This window comes from Belonocnema kinseyi, chromosome 4 (genome assembly GCF_010883055.1).
Source record: "Belonocnema kinseyi isolate 2016_QV_RU_SX_M_011 chromosome 4, B_treatae_v1, whole genome shotgun sequence".
Lineage (NCBI taxonomy): Eukaryota > Metazoa > Arthropoda > Insecta > Hymenoptera > Cynipidae > Belonocnema > Belonocnema kinseyi.
This window is the reverse complement of record NC_046660.1, coordinates 122,083,773-122,095,855: the sequence shown is the minus strand read 5'-3', so window position 1 is coordinate 122,095,855 and position 12,083 is coordinate 122,083,773. Positions and strand designations below refer to the sequence as shown.

General features: G+C 36.5%; 1 protein-coding gene across 14 annotated transcripts in view; it reads left to right on the top strand.

The window, feature by feature from the left end:
* The window catches only part of LOC117171546 (UV radiation resistance-associated gene protein), a 149,875-nt gene that overhangs the window by 45,002 nt on the left and 92,790 nt on the right, over nt 1-12,083 (top strand). For all 14 annotated transcript variants that reach the window (XR_004466898.1, XR_004466897.1, XR_004466900.1 and 11 more), the window contains exon 5: nt 5,436-5,662. Coding sequence is in view for 10 of the 14 variants with exons in the window: in XM_033358954.1 (XP_033214845.1) it covers nt 5,436-5,662 (227 nt within the window). In the remaining 4 variants the exon portion in view is untranslated. The remainder of the gene's footprint in view (nt 1-5,435; nt 5,663-12,083) is intronic.

The following is a 12,083-nucleotide window of genomic DNA, read 5'->3' as shown; positions in this document are numbered from 1 at the left end:
AATTTTGTATTAAAATCTTTAAAAATCTAAATTTTCTTTTAAATGTTGTGGAATATTTACATTATTATTTTTAAAGTTTTGGAAATTTTTAAAAATCTTTTTAAATATTCTCTTGAAATGAATTCTTCAACATAAAAAATGATTGTTTTGAAATATTCCTAAATATTCTGCTGAAATTAATTTTTTGAAATAAAAAAATCATTTTGATTTTTACCAGGAATCCTAGGACAATTTTTTTACTATATTAAAACCTTTCCTAGTCCTTAAAAGGTTCACAATTTTAATAAAAAATTAGAAGTATTTCCTCAACTTTCTCGCATTTTTTCTAAATGAGTACATTCTTATCTGTTATTCACACATCAAAATTCAAAATTTTCACTTATAAATAAAATTTTTTTGAACAGAACAATAAAATTAACATTGTGACGTTCTAAGTTTGAGTTTAGCTCTCTGAAATTCTAACGATTCAAGGCTTTCTGTTTCAAACAATTTATTTTCGAATTGTTTAGTTTTTAATATTCCATGTCAAATAAACACTCAAACATTGCTGACTATTAAAAAATTGCTCTTTTTCTTAATTCAAAATGTTTAAATTGAAAAGGTTAAAAATGTTATATTTTCTACTAAAACAACAGAATGTTTATAAAGTTACAGTCGGCAGTTGATAAGCTATCAAAATTTCGTGAACGGTTTTACATAATTTTAACACAATTCGCACTTTTCTATTCTGCAATTGTAATAACACTTTGAGATTTAATTTACCTTGTCCCACTTAAAACGCGATTAAACAGTTTTATGAAAAGAAAATCAAAACACACTAAAAGCCGACATTCTCTCTGCAGGCCACATACGTCGGACCCGGCCCGTCTCATATGTTCATTTTCGACAAAATCGACATAGACATGTGGTTCAACGAGTTGCGCCTGTTTGCGTGAGAATCCATATATACGTCAGTTGGTGAAAAGTTCGATACTGGTTCCCGAAATGGCCTGCAGAGTCGACAAAGTACATCTAGTGGTGCTGTCTGATAATGGACTTACTCTCAGTTTCTCTTTGTTATATAAACACAGTCAACTGCGTCAATTTCATGACAGTGAACTTTGACTTGTTACATTTTGTTGAAAACTATTCGAAACGAGGCGAAAAAAATTAGGTGAATTCCTCGACATTTTCTGTAAATATTGCTGTCATAACAATTAAGAATTTTTAATAATAGTAGTTTAAGTGTTAATTATAGAGATGGATCTTATCTCAGCTCCAAATCGTGATAGAAAGCTCAGTCAAAGCTTGGGATAAGTAACAAAATTCAAGTAATAGAATGACATTTTTTATGGCGATTGGGGGCGGCGAGTGTAACTGATCCAGGCAATATACCCAACCATAACTGTCCGCCCCAGGGACCCCATTCAGTATTTGGCATTCTGTCTCAATTCAGTAACTCTTATTTGAATTTTTTTACTTATCTCAATCCTTGTCTGAGCTTTCTATCACAATTTGGAGCCGAGAAAAGGTCCTCCTCTATAATTTACACATCCGCTGGGTAGCGCCAATTGCTCTAGTCAAAATTACGCGACAATTTGAAGTGTCAAATGAAAAATTGCTTTTTTGATACAAATTAATAATAAAAGTTTCTATGTTATTCACAAAACAAGTTAAAAGTTTGAGTTACTCAGTTTGAAAAGAAAAAATAAACACTTTTCTACGATAAAAGGATTTTTTCATTTATCCAATTTGCATTTTTGCGGAAGTTTGACTAAAGCAGCTGGTGCTACATAGCGACGGTAAGGTCATCTATCAATAGGTGGCGAGGGAGCACTCTACAGTTATTGCTAAAAACGTCGACTGCACATTTTTCATTAAGGGGGGCGACCCATGTAACGGCTTCACAAAATCGTTTTTTTTTTTTGCTTAAATGGAAGCTAGTCGTCCCAAAAACATGCTGTGAAACATTCAGAGCCGCAGTTGCTTTCTTTAACCCCTAAAAGGTACCCCGCGCTCCTGGCGCTAGTCTGCCGATGCTGCCTTTTTTTCAAGATGTAAATCTTTAAACGCGTTTTTCTCGGTTTCATATTTTTCAAAACTGCCAGTGAGATAACTCAAAATGGATTTGACCGATTGAATTCTCCTTGCATACACATATAGTTGAAATGATTGTCTTCTGTGTGAACCTCTAACTGGTAAACAAATTCTTCAACCATTATTTTTTAAACAATTTCATGCAAATTTTTGGGTGAAAATCAAACTTTTTTCAAACGGACGCCATTTTGTCAAAAATTATTATTTTTATATTTTTTTAGGTTCATATAGAAGCTATGAGTGTAAAATTCAAGAAACTTTTATGTTTTTTCGTTTCAGACGAATCTGTGAGAAGCTAGAGTGCGGGCAGTTTTACATCTCCCGGCTAAACATGTTTGACATCTGCCCTTAGAATAAAAAATTTAATGCTTATTTATGGCTGAAAAAATTCATTTGTTAGTTCAAAAGTGCTTTAATAAACCATAAAAGTTTTGGAAAGATTCGTTATATTCTTCATCCCCCAAAAAATTCTGAAAAATACGCTTATTTTTGAGGTGTTACATGGGTCGCTCCCCTTAAAATCCGGCCAGGGTGAAATGTAATGTCCCGCTCTAAGCTTGAAGATAGGCTGAATATTTATCAATAAATTGTGATCAGCATAATCATTGATAACGCGGGAAACACTATCAAGACCAGTGTAGCTAATAGGGGCAATATAATTACGCTGCCCTGGTAATATCAGTGAATACGCGACTGTCAATCAGTCCAGTTATCAAAGGAAAAGCCAATCCAGCCATTAAGGTCAATGCAATTAGACTGCTCGGGCAATGTGAAGATTTTTCAAATTACTCAAGGCAAAAGATATTCTGGATTACTAGAGATATTTAGTAGTTCAAATAATTAAGACCAACAGAGGTAAGCCATGCTATTAGTCCAGCCAGTTAACACACAATTATAGATCAATCCAACCAACAAATCCAAGACATTTTATTAGTCCAGACAGTTAAGAAGAGACTGTAGATCAGTCTAGTCAACGGATTAAGACAAGACTATAGATCAGTATAATCAACAGAGGCAAGACATTATTAGTCTAGCTAGTTAAGACAAGACTATACGAGGTTTGGTAAAAAAAGGTGACTTTTTATTTTTGTCGAAGAATATTTATTTATTCATCAATATCTATTGTGTTCCCTTCAAAGTAACCCCCCTCAGACATAATACACTTGTGCTAGCGCTTTTCTCAATCCTCGAGATTATGGTGTTCTTTTGGCCAAAAAATCACGAACAAGTAACGATGTGTGAGCAGGTCATTATACTGATACACATTTGACCAGGAACGTCTTTCCGATTAATTATAATAATCAAATTTTCATAATTTATTATTTAAACTACTTTCATGAGCAAATTAAGAGTTTGGGCATTTTTTGAAAAATAGGCTTAATTTGTTTACGGAATCAACAAAGATTGTATTTGAACAATTTAAACGAATTAGTTTTTATAAGAAAATGTATGTACTGTATATTTAATAAGAATTAAAAAAGAAATTAAAACTGTATGATAGTACAAACTTTCATTTTCATTAGTTTCAGTAATTATTTCTTTTTATTAACTTCTTCCAGTAATTTCATAATAGTCTGTATGAATTTTCGTACAATATAATTCTAATGCGACTATAAACGAGTTTATTCCAATTACTCGCAGTTGTCTAAACATTTGGCCAGATGAGAGGAAAACTGCAGAAAATCACCTGCCGAGTTTGGCCGGAATTTCAAAATTCGAGTACACAACCCAGTCGTACCTCGTATATGCTCACCTATCCCAGTGCTAGGGGTGCTCAAAATGGCTTGGCATTTTGACTCTTCTCGAGTCGAGATCATTTACCATGTATTTCTATGAAAATCGATATGCACTGACATTTCATATGTTTTTTCTAAACTTGCATAAAAATGTTTAGTGTTGCGCAATAATTTATTCTGCATCTTGAGAGGGTAGCTGTGCGGAGCCTTGTAAAAATAAAAGTTATTAAAGCAAAAATTAATATCGCGGTATCATATTAAACTTCATTTACAAATAAAATAATTGCAAGCGAATCAGTGGGTCGCGCGCAAAGCGCGCGTATGAATTTCTATTAAATAAAAAAGTACGGGAAATATCTTATTGTCACGCACCTATCTCCAACTAAAAATTTAACAAGGAAAATGGCGTAATAATGTTTACAACCTTTATTAATATTAGATATTAATAGACATCCCTTATGCTGAGCTGAAAAAAATTAAGATTTAATTCGCAGTCTGTCCCATAAGTTTTTTGCCTGTTCACGATGAATTACTATTCATGTTAAACATAAAAATAATTCAAACGATTCATAATTTGGCCTAAAATTGTTATTTATAATTACGAAGATTTTTATATGGTTACAAATCGAGTTATCAACGCCGCTTCCACATAACAGTTAATAATGATCACTGGTTTTGCGTGATATTTTTGATAAAATGTCCGATAATGATTCATATTAATTAATCATACTATAAAACAAGAGGATGTTTTAAACGCTGAAGTGAAAATCAAATAAATCCTGAAAAAGTCATTTTTTTCGTATTTTTTAAAACTTTTTATCTGCCCCACACGCCGTGTCAAAAAGATTAATGAAACTTCATTGTTTTATTATAGTCGGATTTTCATACTCTCTTCGGTTATTCTTAATTTAAAAAATATATTGTAGACGGTTAGAAACGATTTTTTAGTGTAAAAAATCTTAAGTTATTTATAATTAGGTAATCAATATTGACTCTTTTTTAATTTACGCCTGCTTGAATAACACCATTTTATATTATCGATTTAAGCAATCTTGATCTCGACTGCTGATCTTGCGCAAAGTTTGCAAAGCCAATTTCACGTGGGACAATCTAATACACTGTCCTTCAATGCCTTAGACTCGCGAGACGCATTTTCTACGTTATTATCCCGGATATTATTTAAACAAGACTCAGATCTGTCTAACAATTCTCACACCTTACAACTTTCTGACACTTCGCTATCAGTGCTGCCGCTGCCTGATAAATCACTCACGATTTTACTATTTTTTGCCCTTTCCGCTTGATTTACTACAGTTTGATTTTTACTAAGCATTTCCTTTGTCCTTTCTACATTCATTGTCATCTCGCTATTTCTTACTGGAGGTCTTAACATTTTCCATCTTGCTCTCATCCATGTAAATAATAATAGGATAATCAGAATCGACACATGCATTTATTCCTCACATGTACACCTTTTCTAAGTTTTTACAATAATCGTTGAATCCCAAAACCACTCCCCTTACATTAAATACCTGTCTTTTTACCTTGCAAATAATACTTAGCTACGCTTAATAGATGGTTATATTATTTAATTTATTTTTGAGAATATATTGTATTGCACAGGAGTCTGATGGAAAATTCAGGATCAACAATGTATTTTTACCAGATAGCGAAAGCTTGGAATCAACTAACGATACTGATGTAGCGGTTGCTCTCGGATTTGTTGCTCATACCACGCAGATGATTGCAAATTTCCTTAATATACCTCTGAGATATCCTATTGTACATTACGGATCAAGAAGTAAAATTATTGATCATATTACAGAAAGTCTTCCTGATAGTGATAGACAGTAAGTATCTCAGGAAGTTTTAATCAATGTTTAGTGAAATATTTGACATAGTTCGTATTTGTTTGCAATAATTTTTTCTTGGGGTTGACCAGTCAAGACTCTTAAGCCTACATACAATTGCTTAAGGTATTAAGATTCTAACTAGGTTTAATTAGAGAGAAATACAGAGCAGCAACCCTTTAGAAATATCAGTCAGTATTAAAGTGGCGACCCCTGCGGCCACTATTGCTGCGATGTCCAGATTATTGTTTTTAACTGCCAAGTGTTAAATCTAAAATAACATTTGTCCATTTTCTCTCATTATGCTTCAATACTTATTCACAATTACTTAACGTTAATATCGTGTTATTCAAATCTACAAATGCCTAAAGGGATTATGTAAGGTTATGTTCACTTTTAGCATTTCAGCTCAATTATTTCGCGATGCGATTATTGTTTTCAGGGTTTTTCAGAATTATTAGAAGGTGCAATGGAAAAATCTTTGGAGTATCCTCGTCAAGGTTGTAATGTTTGACTTTGAAGAAGAAATGAAACTACATATTTCAATTTAGAAAAATTCCGGAAGTGCAATATATATATATATAAGTGTGTGTGTGTGTGTGTGTGTGTGTGTGTGTGTGTGTGTGTGTGTGTGTATGTGATAGGAGCGTGCATTAATTTTTAGGGATTTTTTTGAGTAAAATTGCGGGTTTCTTTTAAAAAAGTGGTTACCAGTTGATCATTCAAATTACTGTCCATCGCTAGCCACTACTTTCTCTTGTCTTTCTGGCAGCATATGGATACCACATCGGAAAAAGTACTCGTCTTTTAAAGCTATCCACGAATCGACCCACTTTTTGGCTTCTTCATAAGAAGTGAATCGTTGCTCAGACAGACCATTATTGGCCTTGCTTGGCACCTTCCTAATTTATTAAAAATGGTTAGAGGTAACAAGCCTGATCTGAAAGAGGGAAAATGGAAAAAAATTGGCTTTTGCTGCGGATGCAATCAAGTGTTGGTAATTACGGCTGAGGAGAGTTTAATGAATCATATTTAAATTCATGATCCCTAAGCTTTGAATCTTTTAACGAATAGAACTGTTATTGTATAAGTTATACAGGTTAAAAAATCCTTTTTTAGAAAACGTTGCGTTTTAGTAGAAGAAATAGAAAAAGACCCAATGGATGTTGATAAAAGTGTCAATAATTCTAAGATGAGCGGCATTAGTAACATTTCAGATAGAGGATTGCGGAACAACAATAACGTAAGTATATTCTCCAATCATCTGCATATAATGTTATCAACATTTGTTTTTTATTTTCAAATTTAACCGTAAATTTATTTTAGTGCTGATGGAATTATCACGCTCTAACCTCAATATTCTGTCTCTTCATATTACTTAACAAAAATCAGAATTAATCATTTTTTAAATTGTCAGCCTGACTTCTTTTTTAAATAGAAAATTTAGAGCGAAAAAATGACTCATTTTAATTCTTTTTACGTAAAATACCAATTTCGATATGTAAATTGAACATTCGATCTAATTTGGAATCAACTCAACTCGAACCGAGTTGAGTCGAGTGGCTCTTCTCTGCACTCCCGCGTGCCCCTTCCAAAAGTCTTTTTGTTTGTTTACATTAGTGAACGAGTGGAGGCGGTCGCAACCACGTGCGTAGTCTACGATAATGCCACAATGAACCACATGGGGGAGGGGTCAAAAAGTGGTTAAAAGTGGGCTACGTGGCTAATGGAAGCCCCCTTATATTTTAGGTAGATCTATGAATTAATGCAAGTATCTACATCCCTGAATTAAGTGAAAAGACGTTCCTTCCTCTTGCTATGCTACTGCTCCTCGTCGTCCAGCTCATCTTACTGCCATTGACTAGGCCACAGGAAATTTAATTTTTGGATACAATATCGAATTAGGTGTTGTGGAAAATACTCACTTTAAACAATTAATAAGGATTAACATCCGTCCTATTCATCAAAACATTAGAGATGCTGTCAACTACACTCCTTGATAAGGCTTTTGCAAATGACACAGACATTGCGTTGAGTATTATTCGTGATTTAAACGGAAGCACCTATTTTTTTACGTGATTTTAAGATTTTACACGCAGAAATAAGAGAACAACGACTTTCAAGAATTGCAGTTGAAGCGATCACGTAGGCAAATACGGATCATTGTGTACTTATTTTCGGTTTATCAAAGGAATTTTACTTTTAATCACTTGGACAGAAAAGTGTGGCTCGTAGCGTGCAATATTAAAATTGCAAATTTAGTGGCAGAATCTGTGACAAATCCTACAGCCTATAAGAAAGTTAAACTAATTCTGAACCACTGTGAAAAACATGAAAGCATTTTCAAGCTTTTACAAGCAGCATGCTCTGAAGAGATTCTTTCAGTAATCGAAGAAGAATGTTGCTGAACTACAAACTTACATCCCTTCTGTTCGATAAATTTATTAAACAATAAGTCGAAAATATTCAAAAAACCTACACGCCACAGGTTGATATTTACCTAATCATTCAGCATGTGTCTTGCAGCAAATTTTCTATATGGGAGTTATCGAGGTCATGGATTAAGTACAACACAGGTGTTAAGAGTTGATGAGTTCTTACTCGATTTTTCCAAAAGAAAGTAAACTCGCCTACTACATTTTGGAATATAGCTGAATAGGAAGCTCCAGAGTTATTAAAACTAGCTAAAAAGATATAATCAATTCCAGTTTCCAGCATTGATTTAAAGTGTAACTTTCTTTAACGAAGGAACTTGTCTAATGAACTATCATCAAAACTCTTTAAATTATACTATGATTTAAAAATTCGAGAGTGAAATATGGTCTTCTAAAGTCAGAGAATTAGCTTAAAAAAGTAAACTATATTTGTTGATCCGAATTAGTATTACTATTTTTTCTTTTTGACAAGCATACAGGGGGAATCCCGGGTAACAGCCAGAATATTAGGGTATTTTGGGAGATTCTTTTGGGGAGTAAAATAATAATGAATCTTTCCAATACTTTTTTGGTTTATAAAGGTACTCTTGATACTTTTTGATACATGATTCGGTAAATTTTGAAAAATGTGAAACCGAGAAAAACGTGTTTAAATATTTACATAGTGACAATTTTTTTACGGTCTAAGTCTAAGTAGAATTTGGATTTTCTTGTGAAATAATACATTTTTAAATTAAAATCCTTCTGATGTACTGTGTAATTAACTATACTAGTGTGATGTGTTATGGCGTGTAGACTGTCGATGGAGAGAGTATGAAGGGGTGGAGAGAGTGCTCGAGCAGTATTTGAGGTGGTCCTTGAGGTTGGAAAAGTCCATGCCAGGATACTTAGTCAGGGAAGAAGTGGATAGATTTTAATCGAGGGTAAGTGCAGGAGAAAGACCATGCAATTAGGAATCTTAAGATCTTGGACCTTCCCACATTTAGAATTACCTTCTTACCCTCCCAGTACATTTCTACTATCGGCGAGAAAATGATAGGCATCTGTCTTTGAAACTTAACTCAGTCAAAAAAAACGCTAGCGCAATAAAAAAAATAGTCACATGAAAGCTAAGAGTGTTATACGTAAATGAGCTTGAAGACGTTTATGTAAAAAAAATGTGTGCTTTGCACACTGAAAAATGTAAAAAAGTAAGTATTTTCGGGTACATTTAAGAATAGTCAAGTTTAGAGCATTACACTAGCCGTCCAATAAGACGACAAACGCAGGACTTTCACCGTCCGACAAGATGACGGCGTGAGGGGTCCCCACTATTCTTCGCAGAAAGCGAATTTCTGTTGAATATGGTTACAAAAATAAATAGGCAGTCGCGGACAATTGTCCAGGGGTAGCCCTGAAGGAATTAACTCCCAAGCGGAGGTGTGAAAGCCGTGCCGAAAGCTGAATGGCACCTGGGTGAGGTGTGTAGAACGGTGACTCTGGGATCCCGGGTGACCTCTCAGAGTACGCAGCCTTATCCTTGCATGCGGGGCTCTACAAGGATGGACGAACCCCTTTCCCTATCTTCTCGAGGGAACAACAATGACAACACCATACATAGTTGTAGTAAGTGCGGTTCAAAACAACAGATCGCGCAGGGCTTCCGACAATGGTTCGGCCAACAATGCCGACCACTCTAGAGCTGGGGGAACCAATGAAAATGGATTTAGTGCGATGGATCGGTGAAATCTCGGGACATTTAGGTGGACGAAGCAACTAAATGACGACTTGCTAGAGTGCTACGATGCGAGTGTGGCCCATGAACGGGGTTAGATGGCGCGGCGGCATGCTGTGTGGTGCGAGAAACATCCAGAGCTATCGCACTTTTCGCAGCAATGTCTGCGAAACCATGCCGAACTACTCTGAAAATGGGGCTATGTAAGTGGAACGCCTACTCTACCACAGCTAGAACAAGCTGGCAACAGAGAAAGAGAGGCGCCACTGAGACCAACCGCGGTCAGGCATCCAATAGAGGAAGAGCGATGTTTTATGACCCGGAGAAACATCAACACCAAGGTTTCTCTCAAGCCTAAAGATCTGGCTGAAATGGATGACGAGCTTTGTGGACATTTTTCCGAAGAATCGGACTTCTGGGCTATCAATTATTATGTGTATAATGTAGCGAGAGCTTTGGCCGATGCGAACCGTAAAACAAAACCAACGGTTGATGATAAGACCAAAAGACGAATGCATCAAGTTGCCATAAAGATAGGCTGGGCAAGACAGTACGCGTCCCGCATTCAGTGTGTGATTGGCTACATCACATCTGGCAGAAATTTACCGCCAAGGTTCGAAAGTTCGCGCGCGAACTCCGGGCTCGTTATCACACACTTAACAAGTCAAAGCTGCTGACCACCTGGCAGCATATTGTTGAGAGAATACGGATACTATCTGACGCTAAGAGAAGTCTAGAGCGAAGGGAGAGGTGGGTCAGAGAAAATCAACAGTTTCTCTCTGACCAATCTCGACTCTTCCAAGCCCCTCCAGTTATTGTCGACCACCCGACCAAACCAGAGGAGATCGAAATATTTTGGAGAAAAGACTACGAAGTTCAACATAGACTGGACAAAGACTCAGAAAATATAAATAGCTTCAAGGAGCTGTGTGATGTCCTCATAACACCTGATCAAGAATGTCCACCCATCACTACCGAGGAGGTGAAAAAAGTATTAAGAGGGATGAAGAACTATTCAGCACCGGGACCAGATTGTATCAAAACCTTCTGGTGGAAGAAGTTTCCTTCAACCCATCAGCATTTGGCCCTTATTTTCACCTCATATTTAAAGTGGGAAGAGCCGATTCCGGAGTGTTTGGTGGAAGGGCGCACAATACTTCTGCCGAAAATAGGCAACTTAGCTGACTCGAAGAATTACAGGCCAATCACTTGTCTGAACACACTTTATAAGATATACACAGCTATCCTAAATGATAGGATTGTTCGAGCAATTGAACCTGTGTTGCAAGAAATGTATGAACAACGAGGCTCAAAGAAAGGCTTTCGTGAATGGCTCCTCGATAAGAGGATGCACGGTATCTTCCACAGAAATGTGGAGGATCACTCAATGTCGTGTGAGCTAACGTTTGCTTTCCTTAAATCGCCCGGATTGAAGTCTGGTACGGAGGGTTTCATTTTGTCATGCGAAGATGGTGTCATTTCCACCTTAACATACCGTCGCCACATTTTGAGCTAAGACATTCCCGATAGTAGCTGCAGGGCGTGCTATGCACACCCCGAGCATTTAGCTCACATACTATCTAGTTGTCCAACTCATGCGGGAAAGACCTACATCCAAAGGCACAGTGCGGCACTAAGAGTGCTTTATTACCATCTATGACAGTCTTACGGCATTAGCTTTAATATCACTCCTCTAAACGCTCCTAGGGAAATCGAGTAAATTGTGGAGAGTGGGAAGTGCCGCATATACTGGAACTTTATATTCTCGACCATTGTTTCTGTTGCACACTCGAGGCCAAACATGGTTTTTCTTGACTTCGAGAAGCGAACCATGTTCGTTATCGAATTTTTGGCACCAGCTGACAAAAGCATCATAGCAAAGGAGAATGAAAAGAAAGAGAACTCCCTTATAAGGGAGTTGCAACGATTGTACCCGGAATATTCTGTTAAACTAATCGTCCTTATCATCGGCGCTTTTGGAGGTGCCAAGCTTTACTCGTTAATAGCCTGAAAAGCACCCCTGCGTGTCAACAATATGCTAAAACACTTGCGGGAAAAATGCAGAAGGCGGTAGTCCTTGGATCGCTCCATGTTCTCAGGGTGCAGGAAACTTTTGCCGGATCGTCGTATTGATTCCGTTCCAGACTGTGACCACCTATCTCACGGTCGTGAGACGTGGTTGTGACTGTAATTTTACCGCAATTTCGCTGGGAGCGGGTGCAATTTTTCAGATTAGCACCTGCTCCCGGTGAAATCCTGCGGTTGTCCTTAT